The 25,762-nt window shown below is 38.1% G+C and overlaps 2 protein-coding genes across 18 annotated transcripts in view; both read right to left on the reverse strand.

Annotated features, from left to right (window-relative positions):
* The window catches only part of RBL2 (RB transcriptional corepressor like 2), a 35,634-nt gene extending 34,530 nt beyond the window's left edge, over positions 1 to 1,104 (reverse strand). Inside the window, exon 1 of the mRNA XM_024551440.4 lies at positions 754 to 1,104. Coding sequence (XP_024407208.2) covers positions 754 to 993 — 240 coding nt within the window. The 5' untranslated portion in view covers positions 994 to 1,104. The remainder of the gene's footprint in view (positions 1 to 753) is intronic.
* Positions 1,105 to 4,685: 3,581 nt separating this feature from the next.
* Positions 4,686 to 25,762, reverse strand: part of CHD9 (chromodomain helicase DNA binding protein 9) — a 116,442-nt gene continuing 95,365 nt past the window's right edge. For 5 of the 17 annotated variants that reach the window (XM_053915956.1, XM_053915957.2, XM_053915955.2 and 2 more), the window contains 9 exons: positions 24,021 to 24,929; positions 22,703 to 22,866; positions 21,695 to 21,967; positions 20,811 to 20,979; positions 18,612 to 18,751; positions 18,090 to 18,311; positions 14,154 to 14,282; positions 11,248 to 11,352; positions 5,895 to 9,389 (listed from right to left, as the gene is read on the reverse strand). In XM_053915956.1, coding sequence (XP_053771931.1) covers positions 8,511 to 9,389; positions 11,248 to 11,352; positions 14,154 to 14,282; positions 18,090 to 18,311; positions 18,612 to 18,751; positions 20,811 to 20,979; positions 21,695 to 21,967; positions 22,703 to 22,866; positions 24,021 to 24,929 — 2,990 coding nt within the window. In that variant the 3' untranslated portion in view covers positions 5,895 to 8,510. Of the gene's footprint in view, positions 5,429 to 5,894; positions 9,390 to 11,247; positions 11,353 to 14,153; positions 14,283 to 18,089; positions 18,312 to 18,611; positions 18,752 to 20,798; positions 20,980 to 21,694; positions 21,968 to 22,702; positions 22,897 to 24,020; positions 24,930 to 25,762 lie in introns of those variants that run through there. The other 12 variants (XM_053915962.2, XM_053915966.1, XM_071219733.1 and 9 more) reach the window with 7 other exon arrangements.

Below are 25,762 nucleotides of genomic sequence, written 5' to 3' on the forward strand. Positions count from 1 at the left end.
GCCTGCGAGAGCCGAGCCTCACTGGCTGGAAGCGGCGTTTTTCTCCTCCGCAGGCCCGGTCCCGCGGCGGGGACACAACAGGCCTAAATCACCGCCACTCTCAAGAGTCCGGTGCAGCGCCTGCGGCGACCAAAAGATGGTCAAGGTCGTCGCTGCCCCCCCCACCCCACCCCCCGCCTAATGACAAAGGGGGTCGTGTGTTAATACCCAGGGAGGCGGAAAACGCATCTCATTCGCCCTGGAAAACACTCCCCCAGTTCACACGAACACACGCACAGCCCGAAACGGAGCGCGTTTTCTCGGACGGAGGCGATGCCTGGATAAAGGCGGTCCGCTTCGGCAGGCGAGGGACTGGACCCGGAGACCAGAGCCCTACAATCGGGTTGCTCTCCCCAGCAGGTCCCTCCCCGTCTGCCTGCGGTCGCGACAACTGCACCTGTTCGTTCCGCCAACCAGGTGGTCGTAAACGACTCATCACGCCCCCAGCACAGGGCTACCTTAGGGCAACAGGTGTTTCCCATTCGGACCCCCAAAGGGAAGAGCCGGAGTGCGAGAGTCGCCTTCGGGGCCGCCAGGAGCTTTCCGAAAGCCAGGAGTCCGGGACTGAGGGGAGCAGAGCCCGTGGGAGAGTCGGTGCGCGGCGCCCGATCCGGGGCCACCAGGAGTCCCATTCCCGCGGCGGGTGCGACCGCTCGGCCCGGAGAGACCCTCGCCTCCCGCCTCCCCTGTGCCCCCCACTCCCCGCAGGCGCACCTCCAGCGTGTAGCTCTGGCTCATGCTCCGGTAGCTGTCCCAGGCCTCCGCCCGTGCCGTCTCGTCCATGTTGAGGCGGCAGCACAGCTCTTCGAACCGCTGCTGGGTCTGAGGGGTGGGCGACAGGGCCGGCGGCGCGGCGCCCCCCGCCTCTCCCTCATCTTCTTCCTCCTCCTCGGAGCTGGCCGCCGCGGGAGCGGGTGGCGGGGGTGGCGGCGACTCGTCGCCTCCGGATGGCATATCGCACTCCTGGACAGACGATCTTCAGGTGAGCAGCAGGGCCGAGCCCCTAGCCATTCAAACTGCGAAGCGCCCGCCCGTCTGCCGCTTATAAGACAACTGCGCCGCACTGACCGCGCGTGACCTCACGTAGGCACCCGTACTTCGGAGCACGGCCTGCTGGGAAATGTAGTTCGGCTCGGAGGCCCAGGAGCGTCAAAAATTTTTTTACAAATCGGTTCACCTAGTCTCACCTGGGCTGAACTAAAAAGCGGCTTCTGTACGTTATAAGAACCTCCCCATCGTTAGATCATTCCGCGGGGCTCTTTTCATAAGAAAGCGTCCAAGAAAATACGTGGGACTGTTTAATATCCAAGCTGTTAGCAGAAAGAAGACTCATCACCTTGGTGTCCTTATTTAAAAAATAAGAATAGGAGGGGGCTGTCTACCGAAGTTCATTTTTGTCCTCTCTCCTAATTTCTAGTTTTTTTTTGCTGAGTTTAAATTGTATTTGAGCCATTTAAATAAATACTGGATTTTTTTAAAGCAGTAACTCCTTCCCCCACCCCAACCCCAAGGCCAATGTCTTCACTGTGACTTATTTGTACCATCCCCAGTCACCCAATTAACTTTACCGTTTTATTTTTATTTTGCTTTCTCTTTTCCTATAGGTACACTTGAATCAGTTTATTCCCAGTCCTCTTTGGTTAACAAATGAGTATAGTATGCAACATTTTCATGCTTAAGGAGCGGGGAAGGCAATGTGAACTGAGGACGAGAAATTCTGGGACAAAAGCCAGAGTTTTGGGAAACTTGAGCAGGAGCCAGGGATAGAGGTGAGGACGCCTGAAGGCAGAGAGGAGGACGTGGGGAAATGAAACCAGACGAAACCCTGTGCGTAAATCCTGCAGTGAAATTGTCATTCGAGTTGGGTTTGATTTTTCTGAGCTGACATAAGTGATCCAGGGCAAGCACTACTGCCTTCTAAGTATTTGTAAATGAGTTTATAATAAAGTCTAGTGCTTTCCTTATATTTAGACTGAGGGTATTAAATCTTAGAATAACGTATATTGCTTATTTTGGACACCATCAACACTTTACTAGATGAAAGAATTGATTTGTTCAGAGGTAAAATTCTCTTTACCAATTTTAGTAAAACAATGTAATTGAAGTAAAATTTATGGTAATAAATCATGAATGCTTTGCTTGTTAATACCAATATTTTCAAAGTCAACCGACTCTAAATATCATAGCTTGATACTATCTTCCATTTTAAAAGTACATTTGCAGGACTTTAACTATTAGAAATTTTATATCATTCCTATTTCTCCTCCTCGTATGCCCACTATACCTACACAATTTTATCCTGTTTTGTGCTTTGAAAGTCTGCTCTTGATCGTTCATATTTCCTGTCATCAAAAATGTATGTACAAATTAATTCTTAAATATCCTGTTTATACTTTTATGTCAGGTTCATTAAGGAATACTTTGCAAGCAGTGAAACTTGCTTTTAAGTGTACAGTTCTATGAATTTTGACAAATAGTCATATCCACCACAACCAACATACAGAACATTCCCGTCCCCCCAAGTTTCCTAGTGCCCCTTGGTAGTGAGCCCCTTCTCACACAGTCCCCGACAACCACTGATCAGTTTTCTGCCCCATGGTTTCCCAATCTTCCAAAATGTCATCTAAATGTAATATACATTATGTAACCTGTGACTGGGCTTCTCCACGCTGTTGCATGGGTAGGTCATTTGTCCCTTTTTATTGCTAAGTCCCTATCAATTGCATGAATGTCCCGACCTTTATTTATCCATTCACCAGTGGAAAACATCCAGGTTGTTTCTAGTTTTTAGTGATTATGAGAAAAGCTACTACTAACCTTCCTGTGTATATTTTTGCACGACAGAAGTTTTCATATGATCCAGCATTTCTTCTCCTGGGAACTTATCCAGAGGAAACAAAATCACCCGTGTTCATGGCACCATCATTTACAGTAGCAAAGATGTAAACCCGAGTTCATCAACGGATGAATGGGTAAAGAAAAAATATATATACACACAATGGAATGTCATTTAGCCATATAAATGGAAATCCTGCCATCTGTGACCTTGAGTGCATTATATATACGTGAAATAACCAAGCAGAGAAAAACAATTCCTGTATGACCTCCCATGTGGAATCTAAAAATAAAAAACGAAAAACAAACTCATGGGTACAGAGAACAGACTGGGGAGGTGGGCAGGGAGGAGCGGCCGGGGCAAAACGGGTGAAGGTGGTCGGTCCAGTGGTACAAACTGCCCAAATTATTAAGTCCTGGGGATGTAATGTACAGCATGGTGACCATGCTGTATTGTGTTGTGCTTTTGAAAGTTGCTAAGAGAGTAGAGCTTAAAAATTCTCATCACACGAAAAAGTACTGTAACTGTGTGGTAATGGATGTTAACTAAACTTATTATGGTAATCATCTCACGATGTATCCATACATCAAATCATTGTGTTGTACACCTAAAATTAATACAAGGTCAATCATCTCAATTAAAAAATCAATATTGATTATTAAGAGGTTTGGTGCTTGGGTCCTGATTATTCAGTCTCTCATTCATTCTTTCAGCCAGAAAGCCTGCCATGCATCCATCCATTCAAGTACTCGACAAATGTCAGGGCCTACTACATGTCAGCACTTCGGCAAACACTGAGGGTGTAGTAGTGAATGAGATAAGAACGCTCGCTGTGCTCACAGAGCTTGTGAGCTCATGGGTGAAACAGACCTAGAACAAGTAATTGTCCAATGTAAAGTAAAAAAAAAAAAAACCAAAGAAATTCAGGGAAGTATAGGAGTGCATCACGAGAGACCGCAAGCCTGTGTGTGTGTGTGTGTGTGTGTGTGTGTGTGTAGGGGCTCAATAATTGGGTATGAAACAAATTATGCTGTCTACATATTAGAATCAGAAAGTCCTTGAAAATGTTTTGGAAGATCCTTTAATGACATGGAAAGATAACCATGATATAGTAAATGAAAAAAAGGTTACAAAATGGTATGTACAGTATAACTCCATTCTTATTAAAATAATATATAATATGTATCTGCAAAGAAAAACGACCCGACAGTTTACAATTATCTGAGTGTACAGCATTATGGGGGATTTTGTTTACTTTGTGCTTTCCCTACTTCCCTTCCCCTCCCCCAGATTTTCCATAATATGCATGTCTTGTTTTTTATTAAGAAAAAGAATTTAAAAATTCATCAAGATGTTATTTTGCCTATTAATTTGGCAAATGTTATTTCAAAGGACAATACACAGTATTGGTAAGGATTTGGGGTAAATGAACATTCACAAAATGTACCCTGCTAACGGTAGTATAAATTGCTACTAATGGCATCATTATAAATTTGGCAACACAAATCAAAAACCTTAAAAACAGAGGAAGTATTTTCACTTCAGGGATAAAGGAAGTCATTAGGGATAGATGCAAAAAAAATGCATATATAAACCCAAATGTCTATTTTTAAGTACTCGGTTAAATAAATTATGTCAGTATGAGCCAATACTAAATTATCAGGATGAAAAATCACATTGCAGGATACTTATTGACATAGGTCAGTACATCAAGGGCAGAAGAGTAAATATTAGGCCCCATATAATACTGACTTAATAGGAAAATGTATTAGTCTCCTAGGGCTACCTTAACAAATGACCACAAATAGGGTGGCTTAAAACAGAAATTTATTCTCTCACAGTTCTGAAGGCCAGGAGTCCGAAATCAGTGTGTTGGCAAGGGCGGCTCCTTCCGAGGGCTCTGAGTGAGAATCCGTTCCACGCTTCTCCTCTGGCTGGTGGCTGCTGGCAACCCTTGGTGTTCCTTGGCTCGTCACTGCATCACTCCAGTCTCTGCCTTTTGTCTTGTATCGCTCCCCCTCTGTGTGCCCCTTCCTCTTCTGATACCTGCCACTGGATTTAGGGCCCACCCTAATCTAGTACGACAGCATCGTAACTAATTCCATCTGTTGAGACTGGTTTCAAATAAGGTCACATTCTGAGGTTCTCCATTGACATAAATTCTTGTAGGGCACTAATCAACCCACCACATGTATATAACATACATATAAAAAAAAGACTGGAAATCTATACCAACAGTATTTTTATCTCACAGTGGGTTCATGAATGATTTAAATACTTCTGTGTTTTTCTGCCCTTAAAAATAAATAGCTTATGTACTGGAGTTACATTTATATAGGAATTAAATTCTAAATTTCTTGTATAAGGTGAAGATTACCTGTAGTCAAATATCACTCTTTTCCCTCCTACAGCTCACAAAATACAGAACACATAAGCTTATAGTGTATCTTCTCTCAAAAACATCCACCATGGCCAATTCTTCCTCCAGCATCAGGGTAGATTACTGGTCTTCTGGGTGAGCACTAGATGAAGTAGTTGGCTTGTGTTTACATGCTATATTGTACGAAAAAAGAAAAAGAGGTTTTCTAAGCATAAAAGAATAGTTGAATGTGTTCAAGTTAAATGAGTGTATAATGAGACTCCACTGTTTTACTTTGGTAATTAGAGGAAAAACAAATTTTTCATGCTTACAAAACACTATCAACAATGGCAATGACGAGAAACTCGTAAGACCACGTGAAAAAATAATAACTGATTTCTAAATGAACCCCTTTAAGAAGTTAGGTATCTCTCTGAGTCTTTCTGGATTATTTTTAAGGTTCAGAGAAGAAAACTTAAGGAAATAGTAACAGTGCGAATTTAATTATTGCCAAATTCTGTCTCTTAAAAATTCTCACCAAGTATACTTTCCATTTAAAGATTTAGGACTATAGTTTCTTTCATAACTTTCAAGATAAATTAGCTATATAAAAAGTCAATTAAAAAAAGTATTGTCATGTACAGAGGCTGACATCATGGGTAGTCAAAGAATATGTTTAATAAAAAATAATTAAACTTCCATTTGCTCTATAGAACATCATAGAAAGTAATTTAATAAATTACAAATGACTTTTTAAGACGTTTGCTCAACTACAGAAAACAAATTCAGACTACACAAAACACAACTGGTAAATATTGCAAATGTCCAAAAGAAAAATTGGACTAAGACTCGTGTCATGAAACCTGAAACAAGGGCTATAAATACAAGGCAATAACAGCTATAATTCTTTTAGTAACTACCAACACATACTTGGATATCCTTTCAACTGCAACTTTAGTATTATGTAATTCTACTGACTTTTTTCCCTTATAACCCTTAACTTTATACAACCATATCTGCATTTTTTAACCTGATACCTGGATAACTTTCCCCCAATCAATAATAAATTGAAGTATCTTGAAACCCAAGAGAATGTTTAAAGTTCCTATCTGCCTTAACACTTTTAAAACTGCAATTGCCTTATTATGTAGAAGAAAGAGAATCACTAAGGTAGGTGTTAACCAAATTCATTTGAGCATTAATTAGGAAAATACCTTTATCTCATAAATTTGATATAAATTAGATTTTAGTGACAAGATCTCGGGCTTTTTTTCCTTTTTTTTTTTTTAATCGGGGAAAGAAAGGAATAAAGATCGTGTGGGTAGAAGCAGAGTGAGGGACGGGAAGTCGGGATGGTGCTGAAATACTCCACCAGCAACCTCAGTTCACTGTGTTTGAAAAACTTTGGCTATCTCATAGGTGTATTCTAATTAAACAAAAGTGCAATAAATATTGCAAAGGGAAGAGACTAAATATGTAATATATCATTTTCATGATGAAGGATTACTACCCACTTCTCCTGGATGGGCATTATAGTGACTATTGCTAAGACATTGCATAAAGGACTATCAATTCAAAGTACTATTTTGGAAAAATACAAAAATCAATACCATCCCAATGGAACTCACATAATTTTGTAAATACATATAACACTGTCTCTCTAATAAGGGGTTGGTTATTTTACATACAGAAACAATTGACTGGGAAAAGTCTTGTAAAATCCAATATAATTGCTTAATTCATAACAAAGCAACAGAGTTCTATCATAGAAACACACTGAAAGTTGTTTTTTCTGTGGAAGAGAAGTGGAGTAACCTTTTCCCCTCTAAATTTATCCCCTCGCAAATTTCATCACTGATTTATTCAAGTAGCAGAAGAATGTTAACATTTATCTCTTCTTAGGATATGAATAGTATTTTACAACCAATTCAGTTCTAATTGTTTTCTATGTATATGCAGGTGAACCTGGACCTCTACCTTGTCAGAATAATAGCAGCTTTAGAAGGAAAAATTGTATCACAAACCAAATATCAGAAAAGTTTACATGGTAAAGGGCTCTAAGAAACTGATCAGAAGCCTTGGGCTTCATTTTGTGTTTTAAGGGGTCTAACTCATAATTTTTTTGAGATTATTCAAAGTGCATTTTCAAAATGGGCGACTCAGTATATTTAATATACACTGAACACCCAACACTGATTCTGGGCAACACTTAGTCTGCTTACACCTAGAAGAAACCCAAGATAAATTTAAACTGTTTTCATATCACTTAACCACTATCATCTGTTCATTTTGGAATATTACCATAATGTAAAACACAAATAGAAATCTACACAAATAAAGCAAACAATTTGTTTTACATAAAGTATGCTTTGTTGAAAGTTCTTTTCAGTGGCATTTCATGAGTTTGCCTTTTCTGAACCCTGGAAACAGACATCACTCATCTGAGACATAGTTATTTCTAATAGGAGGCCAGACTTTGAAAAAGTTCAAACTAAGTATGTCTAGAGGGTGCCAATGTCACATGACACAGGATTATTTTCTGACTCAATTTTACTAATATCATAGTTAAGCTTAGCAAAAAGCAAGTCGTATTTCTTGCCAGATTAACATGATATAGAGGATGTGTTTAAAAAACCCCTGAAAACAAGTATAGAATTAGAAATGAATGTAAACTTCCTAAACTAACTCAGCTGAGGTAACAGGTAGCCAGTTAAATTGGCTGATTGGGAAATTTATTTCTTCTTTCAAACACACTTGTACCTGAATTGGAAACATCAGCAGTGCATCAAAACACTAGAGCATTTTCATGTAATTAAAGCAATGAATGGTGATGTAGATTCTACAGCTTTCATGACATTCATTAGCTGCCCAAATTATTGCTGAGTTTTGATCTGTAAATTATAGGTGTCAAGGAGGCTGTAAAACTATATTCAAATTAAATCAGTAATATGCATAAAGTATTCTGTGTTCACTGCAAATATATTAAATATACAACTCTTATTGAGCATAATTTTCATAAAATTAACCCCCAACAAAATTATAATGCCTTTTGTTGTAATTTTACACCTTTATGGATTTGATAGTACATACGAGTTCAGAAACTTATGAATCTTAAGAAATATTACATGCAAAACGTCTCTGAAAGGAGTTTGCACTTCTAAACAAATAACTGAAATGTTCGGTCAGTAAGATGGATTCGCTCCACACGGGGGTATTTACAATTAATAGGTAAAGAAAAACCCAAAACCAGTTCACAATTTAAGCGTAGTCTGGGGATCAGTCTTCGTTACTAGAATCTGAATCCTCGGAGGACGACGATGTACTGTCAGATCCAGAGGAAGCATCGGCTTTCTCTGAACCCTCATCTGTGCTGTTTTCATTGAGAGGGCTTGGCTCAGTTCCCCCTTTTTCTTCCTGATCGCTAATTCTGGAATCTTCTTCCTTTACTTCGACAGACTTCGATGAGCCTAAGTCACTGCCTTTGTTTTTCTGTACGTCAAAAGTATTGGGCTGGGACAAAGCTGGAATATGAAGATTAAGGCCTGGAGTGAGAAGCATCCCTGGATAAAGTATATTAGAGAGTAACAGTGGGTTAAGAGCTAAGGAGTTGGCAGCTGCAGCTGTATTTAATGCAGCAGTAGAGGATGTTGAAGGAGAACTTGACACAGAGTTTTCTCCACCATTCTCTGAATTTTGGCTCTCTGTCCTTTCTTTATTTCCTTCTAGCTCCTTAGAGTCATTTCCCTTTTTTTCTTCTGTTCCAGATTCAGTAGGCTTTGTCAGGAGTCCTCCCATGCCCAACAGATTTGGTAATCCAGTCATTCCTGACAGCAGCATGGGGAACATGGTGGCCATGTTTTTAGCTTCTCCTCCAGAAGAAAGGCCAGCAGGCATTCCCATCAACCCTGCGGTTACTTGCAGTGACTGCAAATTTTGTAGGTTTTGTTGTAAGGCCTGAAGAGTTGTGAGATCCATACCTGGAAGTAATCCATTGGCTAACAAAGGACCGCCTGCAACACTGGCGGCAGTTGCGGGCGCCGCCGCTGCCGTGGCCTTCGAAATTCCACTTTTAGGCCGTCTCCCTCGCCGGCTTACTTCCTCTCTCACAACAGGACCAGTGAGGATACGTTCATACATACTTTCTGGAAGAAACCCCTGGAAAAAACCATGAATAATAACTATATTAAGATCAATAGCTATTAACTTGTGATACAAGCAACCTATTAAAATAGGTAATTATTAATAAACTTAGTGTGTATGATATAATCAATTATGCAAGAGATGTCAGATTATTTTAAGAAATGGCTTCAAACAGATCTTCCACCTCTCATTTTATCATAAGAGCAAAAACAAGCTTCTAGCCTTCCTCCATATTGGTAGGAATCCATTTGTAGAATATTTCTGGAAAATTTCCCAAGAGGGTTACTCCCACACCCTTACATGTTTTATGTCACCAATGTTGTGGACGACTAAACAAGTGCCCCTCTTCTGATCTGGAAGAACAATAAGGAACAGACAGAGGCAGTAAGAGGTTAAGGTTAAAATAAGATGCTTCATATGAATCTTTGGACTATCACTTTGGGAATAAAGGATAAAGCCAAGCTGAAAAAGATCCTTAACAGGGGGAAAGATCACTTAGCTCAGAACTGCAGCAGCACCTGAAGACTGGGAAGCATCAAGTCCAGGACAGTGGAGAACAACCTATACTACTTTCTTATCATCTGCCCATGATTTTCTTGGAAGTTTTAGGAGTTCGGAAGCTCTAGACCAGACACTGGGAAGCGTCTCTTCCAGGACAATGGCAAACAATCTACAGTATACTACTTTCTTACCACCCGCCCGTGATTTTCTCAGACTTAAAACCCCTAGAAGTTTTAGTTTAGACCCTCTAGACCAGCCATTGTCCCACAGAAATATAAGTCACATATATAATTTTAAGTTTTCTAGTAGCAACATTAAAAGGTAAAACAGAATAGGTGACATTAATTTTAGTAATTATTTAACATAAGCAAAATATTATCAGTTCAATATATAATCTGTGAAGATTACTGAGCCATTTTATATTCTTTTTTCCAAACTAAGTCTTCAAAATCGAAAGCCAGTGTTTTACACTTACAACACATCTTAATCCAGACTGGCCACATTTCAAGTGCTCAGTAGCCACACAGGCCTACAGGCTACCATTTGCGACAGTTCGGCTCTAGATAGTGGCTTAACAGACCCTGATGCAGGTATTTTGAAATTCTGTTTTGAATGGAACTTATTTGTTGTCTTTATATAATAAGCTTTAGGGTCTGCTGCAGAAAACACGACAATAAAAAAATGCATGAAAAACACCTCATCCATAAGTCCACCACTGAGAGATGTTTCAGGATGTGTGCTTCCATTTTTCTTTTGTACATACATGCAAATTCTACAATTCTCCCCACCTTCTTTTCTAAAGTAAAATAGAAAAAACTATACTGAAGATAGTTTTATATCCTGCACTTCTCATATGGACACCTATACAAATAGTAATTATTATTCACTCAGCATCCACCACATGGCTAGGCCTCACTATTTCAAGAGCTGAACTACTATCCTATTTAACATACTGGGAATTTTCCCTCCCTTGTCATTAGATGGTTTTCTAAGATACAGTTTCAAAAATAGTTACAGTTTTCTAAAGATATGGGTGAAACATTAGCATTTTTCCAAATTTTCATTACTGTATAATGACAAATATCCTTTTATGTATTTCTTTCCCCACATCTGTGACTACATTTATGGCATTGTTCAAATAGTATCTTAGAAGTTAAAGTGAAAACAGACCAGTATATATTGATATTGCATTCTAACTGAAGAAGCATCTGAGAAATCTGTTAACATGTTGTGCAAAATAAAAATTGTGAACTAAAAAGCTCTATTACCTGTGTAAATACTATTTTGTTGATCATAAATTCAATCTGAGATATGATTAAGTGGCATCTAATTTTTTAAATGACGTCTGAGTTGGTGTTTATGAAATACTCACAGACTGCTTGACAACGTCTCCCCATTCAGGAGCGACTCCATATTCTGAGTTTTCTTTCAGGAATCTACACAAATCTTTCAAAGGAGGAGCAAATGCACCTCCAACCTGTAAACAAAAAAGACTGTTAGACACTTAAAAACACTATTAAATATGGAGATGTGTCTTGGTTTTATTCAGTTTATACAGAATTTTTATCTTTAAAACACATATTCTTTGAACCTTTGACAATCTTTATTATATCAAAAAGAACTACCACAACTCTATTAAAATACTATACAGGAACTGGCAAAAGTACATTTACAGTTGTTCATATGGAAAATAATACAATAATTAATAAATAATAATACAAGAATGAACTCTGTAACTCATGTACTCACAACTGTTAACCCCCCTTTGCCCACCCCTGTATAAACTTCTGGAAATGGAAATTTTTAGTGTTTTAAGTACAGCAACTAGAACAGTAAAATGGTTACCATTTCCTGTGCACTCACTGTGCCGGATAGGCAGCATACCTAGTTAAGGAACTCAAGCCAACATATAAGTCTCTCCTGAGCCTCGGTTTTCTTATCTATAAAATGGGAGTAACATTTTATCTTCATAGAGTGTGGTGATAAAATGATACAGTTCAAGTGCTTCAGCACAGAGTCTCTAGCACATAATAAATGTTACTATTATTACTATGTACCAAGTACTGTGCAAAGGACTTTAAGTGTGTAATTTATTTTAGTTCTCACTACACACTTTCGAGATAGTATTATTTCTGTCTTTCAAATGAAGGAACAAAGCCTCATTGAAGTTTTATGTTGCTTAAAACTAGTAAGTATTTGCATCAGGTTTCAAACTCAGGTCTCAAAAACCCGTGCTCTCCTCTATAATATTGTGCAAGCTGACTCCCCCAAAATATAAAAATAAACATATCCTTTGTGTGTGGAAAGTGATATAACCAACTAATCATAAGTAAATTTGAAAAAATAAAAACTATATATAGAATTAGTATAAAATCGAAACAAAATATTTTGCAATTTCAATGATTTAAATTTAAATGATTTGGACCTACTAATTTAATATTCCTTTGAGGTTTAGCTATTCCTTGAGTAATTTTACCTCCCACATCTCTTTGAACGAATACATACCATATTTTGATAGGATATATACAGAGTTTAATATGGTCAGTTATAATACCTATAAGTATTCTTCTCTAGTATTTCCTATAGCCATTAGTCTGTAGTTTCTGTTCCCTTCTCTTTTTCGTATCCCCTTCACTGAGCTCCAAGTTAAACACAGGCCCTCTGGATAGCTCATGGGGAATTTGGCAGGCAGATTCTTGTCCTTAGTGACGCATGAATCGCGAAGCCTATACACTCTGGAGACTCAGGACAATAAAGAACTCTACAAATTACGGGAAATGAACAGGCCCCTTATCAGGTTACCACATTAAAAATAAAATTTAGTGTTTAATATTAAACATGACAAGTAAAAATACAAAACTGTTCCACTTCCTTAAAACTGGCTAAAACAAATTTATTCATACCCAGTAATGCTCATTTTCACTGTAAGTGCGAAGATTTGTAACATAGCCCATGCAAGCATGAAATTAATAAAATGCTACTAAAAATGGCATCTTGTTCTTTCCCTGAGGCATCTGTGACATCACTTCAAAGTACTAACAAAGCTAAGTCGTCTCTATAAAATTGAAGAAAAAATAGTATTCATTTTAAGTATTCATTTTAATGAGTTGGTACATACAACAATATTAAAACTGTCATTTTAAAAATAGTTTTCTTCCAATTCCAATCTTTCTTCTGAGAAATTAAAGGAATTTTATGTATTTTTACACTAGCAGTGAGGTCATTCAACCCAGAGCAAACGAGAACTAGGAAATTAGCATGAACTAGGTGAGGCAATTTAACTGTGAGTGACGAAACGCAATGTGAAATTTGCTGTTCTTAACTGTGAGGCCAGTTTTTCTTTCTTATTTTGTTGCTTGCTCTGTCAGAATAAAAATATCAAAGCTGTAAGCTTAAAAATGGCACCACAGTGTTCCATCATTTACTCTGTGAGGTAAAAGAGACATATACCAACCCAAACATTAACACAAACAACTTGGGGAAACAAATATTGAGCCACATTTGGTTTGAAATAGACTCGAAAAGCGTAAGTCTTACCATTCAATCAACAGAGCAAGATAAGTACAGGGGTATCATTTATAGACTTTATAAAGTCTAAAAGGGGTACTTTACAGACTAAAGTACCATCAGTCTATAGGACCTTTGTTTAAGAAATTTTATTTCCATCTACCAAAAGATTGCATAATATGCCAATTTTAATAGAACACGGCACTGCACAGCCATCTGATGTAAAATTACAGTGATAAATATGAAAGTCACAGCTATGATGGGAGTGCAGCCCCTTTTCATCAGGGTTTCCCAACCTTTGCACTGCAGACGTTCTGGACTTGAGGTGAGGAGCTCTCTCCTACGCACTGCACGAAGTCTGTCGGTATCTTTAGCCTCTACCAGGACAACAGCATCCTGCCCCTGCCCTCCCCCACCATCGCCTCAACGCCCACCCCCCTACCCCCAAGGTGTAGCTATCAAAAATGTCCCCAGACATCGCCCATCGCTCTGGAGGACAAAAGTGTCTCCTGTGGACCTCCTTAGATGTAGAGCTCACGTGCCGTGCCAGTGCTTAGGCATGGCTACGCCAGGTGCCCTGCTTCTTTCACTCAACAGCATAGCCAAATACATGAAATCAGACTACGAAAAATTTTAATCCATGCCTTTTCCTACAAATCGTCTGGGTTAACCATGTTCAGACCTGTTAGAAAATACTGCACAATGAACACTGTTTTAGGGATCTCTTTCATATTGAATCCATATAAAAAAACAACAAATACAGATAAATACCTTTCTGGCATTTCTTCTGTTAATCAGCTGAACACGCTCTTCCCCAGTGAGACTATTAACGTCTAGTTTATTTGGGTTTCTGCAACGATGCCTTTTTTGTTTGGGCCTCCCTTCATGGAGCTGCATTCTCTAAAACCAATGACACAGAAACAGCCTTAAAATCTTCACACGGACAGACAGCACAAATGAGCTGATAAGGTAATTCAGTCCAGGAATAATGTCGATATATCATATATTATAACATATCTTATACATGATATCTTCAATGTCATATTGAAGAACCCACCCATTAGTTAACCTTTAAATAGTTTTATATTTAATATAACGAAAACATTAAATAAGAATTTAAAAATTATTGCATGAATCTTTTCCTCCGATTATAAATTTAAACATTATTCTAAGCCATCGTAATGATCATGTATAACAATTATTCTGGATAAAAGTAGGGTCCTGACATGAAGACACTGCTAGTTGCTTCTTTAAATGACCTTGAAGATTCCCATGTTCCTACAGTGCTGTTTGAAGAAGTTACCCATAATGCTGGGGCAGCTTCCTCTAAACTGAAGAGTTCTTTGCTTCTCCTGATAAACTTCACCTGTAAGTAACATCAGATTTTCTGTGGGCTCTGACACAATTTGTATGTGTGGCTTTTTCATTTTTATTCATCTCACTGACAGACTTTCTCATCTCTTCTCACAATCTTCACAATACTCAAAGACATTATTCTTTGAAAAATTTTTATGTATTTCTTTTTAGAGAGAGGGGGAGGGAGAGAGGAAGAGCGGGAGAGAAACATCAATGTAGGTTGCCTCTCACGTGTCCCCTACTGGGGCCCAAAAGCCAGGCATGTCCCCTGACCAGGAACCAAACCAGCAACCCTTCAGTTCCCAGGCCAGAGCTCAACCCACTGAGCCACACCAGCCAGGGCTTACTCTTATTTTACAAATGAGACTCCAGGTTCAAAGACCTTTATCTCCCTCAAGGTCATGCAGCTAGCAAGTGACTATTTCTGGCAACAAAAATTCTCATAAAAATTCTTTCCATCAAATCATGCTGGTTACCTCTGCAATTGTCAGCAAAGCAAGGCCTGACATTTGTACTGTTTCCAACCAATCAGAACATTCCAAGAGACATGCTCAGACTTGAGCGTGGCCTACCAGTCCCATCAAAGCCAGGGCCCTAGTTCAACCTTTTCCGTCCAGTTACTATTACCCCACAAATTCCTGCGCATAATTTGGAGTGTCAGACTAGTCACTGTTTTATGAATATACCTTGTACTCCTATCCTCATTTAACTCCCTTCGTGATTGTTTTATTATGCCTAGAATATCCTCGTCTTGTGATAACCTGGCCAAATGCCCACTAGTTCTTTTTATCATCCGTCAGTCATATGTCAGCTCTATTTTTCTTCCATCTTACCCCAAATACTTTACTCTTCTACAGAGTAATTATTCTTTTATCTGCTTCCATGGCATTTTATACATACTTCTGTTACAGTATATATACCATGTAATAATTATTTAGTTATAAATATATCATAATACAACATGAGATCCAAGAAATTGTTAATGTAAAGTATCCTTGGGAAATCAAACTAATTATAGTTTCATATTCATTACTATAATAAATGCCACCTTCAAAAATGTTATTAAAATCTTAACAACAAAGTTATATAAAACATTATGAAATAAAGTTTATTTGCAGGAAAAAATAATAAATAAACATAAGTTAAAAAAATTAATAAAGATCCCTTTGCAGTGATAAAAGAAAGGTATGAGAACCCTTTAGGACAGTGTAAGTGCCACAAGGACAAGAACTTTATACTGTTCCCTGTTTTATCCTCAATCCCTTAAAATAGCAACTAACACACAGTAGATACTCAATAAAAATTTACTGATTACATGAATATTAATGTATAACCTGTTAAGAAGTTATTGTGTTGAACTAACAATTCTCATTATTTTTAGAACTGCAAAGTTCATTCCATGATTGCCCATCAGATTAGTGAAAACCCTCCCCTCAGACTTTTAAGAGCTTTATTTGGCTCTTAAAAAAAAAAAAATGGAATAAAATAAAGTTTGTGTCAGCCTTTGAGGAAAATTAGGGTATGAGAATTCGGAAACTAAGCTCAAGGATCTCCGTTTTAGACTAGTAGGCTATTTCTTGTAAAATATGAAACTAAATATATATTAGACACAAATATATTAAAATATATTGGGTCTGACACAAATAATGCCCCTTTATTACAAGATCGTAAGCATGTAATTCTGTAACATAACAATATCACACTCAAGCACTCCATATGACATTTTGAGTGAAATGTTCAAAATAAAACTATAAACTATTATGCCCATGTTATTACCCTCCCACCCACAATGAAACAGGCCGCGCACTGTCCGGGCCCTGTGCGTTATAGACGCAGTCCCATTCTAAGCACTGGAGCTTGTGCATTTCCCTTTCTTTTTTTTTTTTTTTTTAAATGTTTTAAAATTTTTATTCAGTTACAATTTCTGCATTTTCTCCCCATCCCTCCCCACCCCACTCCAGCCAATCCCACCTCCCTCTCCCACCTCTACCCTCCCCCTTGATTTTGTCCTTGTGTCCTTTATAGTAGCTCCTGTTTATTGTTATTCAATTACCGTTGTATGCCTTTTCTCCCACCCCACCCCAGATCCCTTTCAATCTAAATAAAGGTAATTATTTTTTTTCTGTTAATAATTACTTTGCATTTATATAATATTTTTTAGACTTCAGAAGATTTTCATTTTTTAGTCACAGGCTGAATAAATATTTACAGGGAGCTAAGTATTGGGAATTATACGCTAAGAGCTTGGGATACAAAGGTGAACGGGACATACTCATAGGGTTCCAGTGCTGGCCCCACCCTTGGAGGTGCCCATGGTCTCCAGGCCAGCCCCTACCGCGCTTGCGCATGAGGATCCTGGCCTCCACTGGCCCCGTGGGGGTTTGTCTGGCAGCGTGATCTCCCAGATACGCAGGACTTATTTTTCTGATTAAAGAAAATAAGAAGTGCCCTGCCATTATTTATGGATTGGAGAAGGAGAAGCAGCAGCTGTAGCTCACACGGTAGTAGGCAGCTCACACTGAGTTACCATTTAACATTCCTAGCGGACGCAGATGGAACAGGCCCGCCAATGTCCTGACACCGAGAACATGCCTTCCTCTCCTAAGCCTATCCGAGAAATGCCAGGGGAGATGGACACAACATTTGGCACATCAGCACCTCAGAGTAAAGTACTGCAAAATGGAACAATAAATTTCTGTGAGTGAGAAAAGCCAAATGCTCATAAGATAGTGAGTAGTATTTCAGAATATAAGGAAAATGCAAATGAATTATAATGATTCTCATCTTTGATTAATGTAACTAACTGTGCATCTGGAGAGACACAGAAGCTATATTCTTATAACCTGACAAAGAGCTTAAGGGTAGGAGTTTAAATACTGAAATTAAGACATTAGCTACTTGAAATTTCTTTATCTGTAAGATAGTTCTAACAATGCCAGTCTGATAAAGTTGTTAGGAGTTTTAATGAGATAATACATGTTAAGTATAATGCCAGGCACACAGCTAAGTCTCAACAAATGTTTACCATGACCATTATTATTATTTTAAAATAACTTCCTTGAAAGAAAGGCCTGAAAGTTTTATACCTATACAACCTGCACTAGATCTAACACAGTATTCTATATTATCAAAGGTGATTTTTCTTGTTAAACACTTGAATACAGAATGGAACAAAAGAAAACGACACTGTATTATATCACGGGAACGATTGTACCAATTTTTTGGCTAGTTTTTCTAAGTCTTGGGCAGAATACATATTTAATATAAGTGGATGAGAATTTAAGCTTCATCATTATAGGTTTGATAAATCACAGAAATAACATATATCAAGATTTGTGAAGGAACACCTACAGGAATAAAGGCTCCTAAATCTTCCACATAACCTGGGTGCTCCTTAAGCCATTTTTCCAAATCCTTTCTCTTCGGTGCATCATCGCCTGCAAGCCTTGTTCCATCTTTCAGATGAATAACTGGAACCGGGCTTTCTGTGTCAGGAACCCCTTGAGGTTGAGAATATGACAGTGCTGGGTTTATCCCTGCAGTAACCTGGGAGGTGGCTAAGCCCAAAGTAACCTGGAGAAAAACACCAAATGAAAATTTTATATCCATGCTTTATTATTCTAATTTTGTTCCAATAAAGGAATTCTTCTTGAAGAGCAAAAAAAAAATTGTTTAAAAATCTGCAAAATCTTCCAGTTGTAAAATTTTCACGCATCTTGGCCAGTGTTAAATTCTACTGAGAGGCGGTGAATGAGGGTACTTCTAATTTCCTAATTATTATTCTACAAAACAGTCACAAAACAGCAACATATGTTTTCATGTGTAGAATTTTGCATGCAAGGATCAGCAGTTTTCAAATACAGTTTTACTTACGTGGTTAGGTGGTTTATTTTTGTTAAAAAAGAGGATGTCGACACCTTCTACATTCTTCCTCCTCCCCCGCCTTTTTTTCACTACAGGCTGGTTGTCTAATATAACTCCATTGGCACCAAGGGTAGACTGAATGGAAGTACCTAATCAAATTAAAAATGCCAGTGATAAAAACCTAGTTCTTAAACAGCAAAAGCAAACATTTTTCTAAATTTATGGAAGTGTCATTTCTATTTTACGTGTCTTAAATCAAGCAATTTGTAAGACAGAAAACTCCACTGACTTGTCATTTAAAAACTTGGAGAACTGTAATTTAGACCTCACTCAACTTTTATTTACTCAATTCCCCCCATCCCCCAGATATTCACTTATCTTCGCTCCCTTCCCCTATCAGAGAGAGAAGGATGCCTTTCTCGTGTATAAGACAAACCTTTCCCTTTTCTTTGGACCCATTTATTCCTACCTTTTCTAAAAGTGTGTTTTATAATTTATTTTTGCTCTCTGGTGCTGAAAGTCTTGTTCTGTATTAGATTCATCTCAACTTAAAAACACGGCCTAACTCAAATGAACATAAAATAAACTTCTTCTGGACTTCCTACAACTTCTAAAATGTTTGAAAGGTTTGTCTCCATTGCGTTCCTCTTCACTGTAATGAACTCATTCCTCAGTTTCCAATAGTCCATTCTGCTCCAGCCTACTTAATGTATTTTCTTGAAGATCACCACTAACTGTTTAGTTATCAAATTAAACTGACCTTTCTCAATTGCTCATTGGAGTAGGAACTCCATTAAAAAAAAGTGTTTGAAAGGCGTGTAAATGAGCCCTGGCCAGGTAGCTCAGTTCATTAGTGTCCCAATATGCCAAGGTTGTAGGTTCGATTCCCTGGTCACGGCAATACAAGAATTAACCAATGATATAAATAAGTAGAATAACAACAATCTGTCTCTCTCTGAATTTCTCTCTCCCTCTCTCTAAAACTAATTTAAAAAATGATGTATGGGTGAAATAGTTCCACGTATTCAGTCATGTCAATAAATATTCATCAAATAGCTATGTACAGGGTATTATCACTGTTCAAATATGAGTAAGACATAATTCCTTTCCTTTAAGAGCACTATACATTCTAGAATTCTTTTTGAAAGAAATTATTACTTAGAATGAGCTCTATTTAAGATGATTCACAGCTGTAGTATAAAATACATTTTCAATCACTCAAGGACAATTTTTTGAGCAAGGTCTGTGTATCCCTGAAAGAAGCGTTGTACTTTGGCTGGCTGTGGAACCTTATAGAAATCACTTACCTTCCTACATCTCAGTTCCAAAAAGGTACCTTAATTCATATGGTAAGGAATAACTAATTATAATGATTAAAATCATTTTTTGCATATAAAAGCTTTATGCCCATGTAGTAAATTTTATTATAATCAGATTAATGAATTATTACCTGATTTTAAAATTCTTTCAAAAATACTTTTGTAGTACATTTTAGCTGTAGTAATAGACTTCTTAAAGTATCACTTTTAAAAATACTATTTCATTTTATAAGAACTTCTCATGACATCCTATTCTAATATGAATGAAATGTGTTACATCAATCCCCTTTCCTTCATGACCACTAACCCCAACCCCTCCCAAGCTCACTTTGTGATACTGTCCATAATGTAGACCCACCTTTCCTAAGCAGGCTCTGACCTCACACAAATGTCTCTCTAGTCGCAATCTTGTTTCTGCACGTAGTCCATGAGAACGAAAGACTACCTTTCAGGGATTACTCATAAACCATTTCTGTATCTTGTAGCTACCTGGACTACACAGTCTCTAAAGTCTTTCTTAAACTGCTCATTTTAACTTCCTCTATCAAAAATTAGCATTAATTTGTGACTTAGGTATTTTTCTTTAAATTTATAATCTGTTTTTATATTAAAATGCTATTTGAGCTTTTATCTGAATAAAGCTACTTCATAAAATGATATTTTCACCCAAATATATAAGCTCCCCAAACTAAATTGGCCTCTGTGCTTTAATGTCATATTCAAAGTTCCAATATTTATTTACATTAAAAATTATATTAATTATAGATTTAAGAGAGCTTATTACAACATTAAAGGACCAATGAGTTTTTTATTACAAGCGTCAATAAAAGAAGTCTGGAAATGACAGGAGTGTATTTCATGCGACAGCAGTGATTACCAGCACATTCACCTGACACTGGCACAGATTTGGGGAAGTTGGCGAGGCCGCTGTCAGACGCACTCTGGAGCTCCCGAAGTCGGGCGAGGTACTGCTGCTGCCCCGGAGCACAGTCTTCACTGTCAAACGGTCTTTTCTGAGTGAGCCCTTGCTTCTGAAATGTCAACTTCAAACCACCTTCCTGTGAAACGAGCACCATTATTAAGAAAGGAACAATGTTAAAAACCTCATTGCAGGATATGAAGAGAAGTGTTTTATTTAGAAAAAGTGGAGTAGAAACCCTGAATCATTCAGTTCTCGTTTGCTCATAAATCAGTTGAAGAAAACATTAAATCATTGTCTATGATGTATATTAAAATTTCTATCTTAAATTTTAAAATATCCAGGTAGTATATACACTTTCATGAGCAAAACAAAGTTTTTCACATGACCAATACACTGTAACACATTCAGCTTTGGAAATTCATCCCTATGTACATTATTCAAATGACATTCCAGATAGTGAGTAATCAGTTTTGCTTAAAAAACCATACAGAAAAAATGAAAGGTTACCAAAAACAGGGCATGCTAAATGTTTAAAACGGAAAGTGCACTGACATACCATTGAAAGATTATACAGAAGAACCCAAACAATCAGAAACTGTCACACTGTTTAAGAAAGCATCTCGATCAGGAGAAGGACTTTGTCAGAAGTATAGGTAGAGAAACATACTTAATGATGATCCCTCTAGTAGAATATTCAAGTTTAATAACCTGGATATCAAAAGGAGAATAATCCAGATACCAGAGAACAAGTATGTGAAGGAAGTAAGAGTAAGAGCAGGCAGCCATTTGCAGGAAAAGCATGCTGCACACCACAATCGCAATCAGCCCTAGGGCAATAAAAATAAACATACGTCTTTGATTTTCACTGTAAACTCCTTTTCTCGCACATGCTTCTTCACCTTTGACATCTGTGCTGACTGATCATGTTCTTCTTGCACACCAGCACCCGGAGGAGTGGCCACACTGGGCTCACTACGCTCTGTGGCCGCGCCAGGGCTGTCCAGCAGCTTTGTGGTATAGAAAGAAGCCACTGAGTTGGCGTCGTAACTTCTTCTAGCTGAAGGCCACTTCCCTTTCAGAACCGTTTGACAGATACTGTCCAACCGGTTGATCATCACACGATCCTGGAAAAGCACACCACATCAGAGTGTAATTTTAATAATTAGGCCAGGTCTTTGGACAGCAAACGGCTACAAGCCTCGATGGGTCTAACCCTCACAATATGTGTATATTTATTTGGTATGCATAGGTATTCTCACACTCATATTACAATTCTGTAAGAAGTTATCAAGTATAAGTTCCCATTGGTGGAAGTTAAAAATATTATAAAGATGCTTTTCCATACTTTTATATTTATAATTACAAAATACAGGTTCCTTGTAAAGAATTCAAATAATAGAGAAGTACATAAAAGAGTTCTCTGTTCCTAACCTCACCCCTAAAGGTAAATACTAGCTGAGTCACACACTGGAAGAACTGTATTACTCCAACCTGAACTCCCACCACTGAATATAAATGCACTTAAATGGCTTCCCCCCACCCACCACAGGTCACTGCTTGCTACGATTAATTTCTCGAAGGAGATTCAGTTGAAAGCACTTATTTCATAAAGAAGCACTAAATATTAATTTGTTTACGAACATAAGCATTCAGTATCTTTTATTCTAAACATTATAAGGTTTTGTTGAAAAACATACATTTAAGTAGATCTAATTTATTCGGCAGTAATAATTGATACGGTTAATGCTGACATCAAAATGTCATCCGACATTTTACAGTGACCTGTTTTTCTACATAATAAAGCCACATAGAAAAATACTAAAAAAATGACCTATTTCAACAAGTAACCATTCACTTACTTTTGGCCAATATGAAGCTGCCAGCATATATCCTCCCTGTAAGATATAAGCTGACTCTGGGGTTCCATTGTTCATCTGGAAGCTGTCCTGGGTCTCATCCTGGGTCGTGCTCAGTGACGCAACACTTTCTTCATCATAGGCTTTCATGTGAGGGGTAACTTCTGCTGAGAACGATTGTAACTGTTTAAGAGAGACTGCACAAAACAGTTTTACATATACTTCAAATCTCATAATTATTCCGATATATTTGAAAATGAAAAGGTAAAAAAAGGAAAAATTCACCTAGAATACAATACTCATTATTTTAAAGATCAGCATTAAAGCAAAATAAATGGCATTAAGGAGTCTAGGGCAAAAGGTTAACAGAACATCCTTTTAGGCATACAAATTTGATTCTCGAGGTCAGTTTCCCTGAAAGAGCTAACCTCCTGATTGACAGAATGCCTCTGGACTGAGACAATCATAAGTACCTGATGAGATACTGTAACTCTCTAAGTAGAAGACTTTTATTAATTGGGCATTTTCCATGTGGCAATCCTGAAATTTATGACTATGGAGCTGTTACAGGAGATCTTGGCACCCACGAGGCATGGTGGTTCCTTAAGCCAGAGTGCAGAGTTGGCCCCCTGGATGGTAACTCACTTGCTGCTGAACTGGACTGCTGCAGGGACGCCTGCAGGACAGGACCACCCCCACTCCTCTGCTGACACGCGGTACACTCTCTCCTGTACCTTCCCGAGTGGCAGCTGCCAAGCAGGGCCTATGACATTCTTATTGGTCTGACTGCTTAATCATAGAATCCTGGTGGCTGTTACAGAATATTGTCTTCATTGGTTCACTAACCAACTCGTTCCAGTAAAACTATAATACTAAATTTAAGGCAATCACAAAGAAATAAAAATTTTGCATAAAATCTCTTAATTCCTCTGATGAATTCATTTGGCAATGCCTTGAACATTACCACAGTTTGCCATGTATAATGAGCACTTTTTGCCCAAATTTTTGAGGGAAGAACAAGGATGCACATTATACATGGGTATAATGATTACATACCATGGGCATAATAATCCAGTGTATAGTGCACACAAAATGTAGGTGCACGTTATACATGGGAGCACATTATACATGGCAAAACATGGTAAATAGAAAGCCTGTACCAGTAATTTTAGTTTCCTTTTCAATAGTGATTCTCTAAGAAAATCTGTAGGCATAAAATTTTAGCTAATAATTTTAAACAAGCTTAAGGTATTGGAACCAATTCCTTTCTTTCTCACTTGTGATCTTGTCTTAAAACAGCAACAAAGCTTTATGCAGATACCTTGCTTTTGAACTTCCTCTTCTTCACTGTCACTTTCTTCTGATGAAGATGAAGAGGATGATGAGGAGGAGGAAGAGGAAGAGGAGGATGAAGATGATGCTGAAGAACAAGAGGAGGATGAAGAAGAACTGGAGCCTGATCGAGAGTGGGAACAAGAGGAGGAGGAAGACGAGGAAGAAGATGATCTGGAAGAACAGGAGGACCTCTCGGAGTCAGAGTCAGAATCTGAACTAGATTCTGACCCTCTTTTGTGGATGCGCTGTTTGTGAGAAGCTGGGTTTGGAGTTAGGGGTTCTGTTCTGGCTGCAACCATGCGTCTGTCTGCTTCACCTTTTCCACCAGATTTCTGGTCTCCGGCAGCCTGTGGTAAAACGCCATTCTTTGGGCTGACTGGCTCAGACTTTATTAGTGTCCTGGTTTCATCAGAAGACATGGACTCTTCTTCAGAAGACTGAGGCTCCTCTTTAAGGTTTTCACTTTTAACTTTAATATCCTCTAGAGTAATACCTTTAGCGTCTAGGAGCTTAGGTAAAGAGGTAAGAGGAGAGGCAGAAAGTGCAACTTGATATTGCTGTAAGAGTGGGGTGGAGGTCCTTGAGTGAGCCATTTTACTTTGACTGTAGTTCCGCTGTGCTGCCATAAATGAGAGTTCAGGGTCACGAAGGATGTGATAGTCTGTTCGGCTCACCCCGTGTTTAGCGGCTCCAATAAGCAAGTCCCTATCATGAGGGCCACATTCCCACCAGACGGGTAAGTCTGGATTTGGATGGCAAAGTTTCAAACGTTCAAACAATTGTGGATGGCGGAGGGCCTGTTCCCTTACTTTCCTTAGAAGTTCAATGCGATACAAAGTCCTAGAAGCACGTTCTTCTGTGATTGGCTGAATAAAAATATTTGGATCCACCAATTCTGCATTGAAACAGAACAAAAACATTAACCTGAAAAGTACTTCATTAGAGATTCAAAACAAATAATGCAACTTCTAAAATATACCTCTATTCAATATCATTGTATAGTTTCCATAATTTCTTTTAAGTATTCTTAAATGAGAAATGTGTTTTAAATGAGAAACTAAAAGTCCTATAATATATATAACTTAGATGTACACAAAGTAAGTAAAACATTACGAATTTTTGGAAGCATTCAACCTGGTAATATAAATAGGAAATTTATTTTTATGAAATTCCCTATGAACCATGCCTTACTATTCTGTGTCTTAATCAACAAGAAAAATTTACTTGAACTCACTTATAAATATAAATTAAAACTGCTGAACAGTGCCCCACAAACAAATGGAAGTATACACTTGTTTAACTGCACCGAGGTAACTCAAGGCATTGCCATGAACTCATAGGGACACCAAAGGCTTTCTTAACTTGAGGGAATCACAGGGACATTTCTCAATCACCCATGAACTAGCTTTAGATGGCTCAGTTTTAACATGATACATTTATTTTTTTGATGAGGTCATATCTTTGTGAGCAGAGATACTGGCAAAGCGAGAGATATATAGACACTCCATGAATGGTTTCTGCAATTTTTTTTGAAAATCTCAAAGTGATTCAAAATAACAAGTTAAAAAGAAATCATGGGCTACGCAAAAATCAATACGGAACAGCAAATAAGAGTGGGAGTCCATTCTACTTCCAAGATTTGAGAAGCTGTACAGCACCAAACAGATGCACACATCTAATTACTAAGTAACTATGGCTATTTAAAAAATACAAGTATTGCTATTCATT

The sequence above is a fragment of the Desmodus rotundus genome, chromosome 12, assembly GCF_022682495.2.
Source record: "Desmodus rotundus isolate HL8 chromosome 12, HLdesRot8A.1, whole genome shotgun sequence".
Taxonomy (NCBI): domain Eukaryota; kingdom Metazoa; phylum Chordata; class Mammalia; order Chiroptera; family Phyllostomidae; genus Desmodus; species Desmodus rotundus.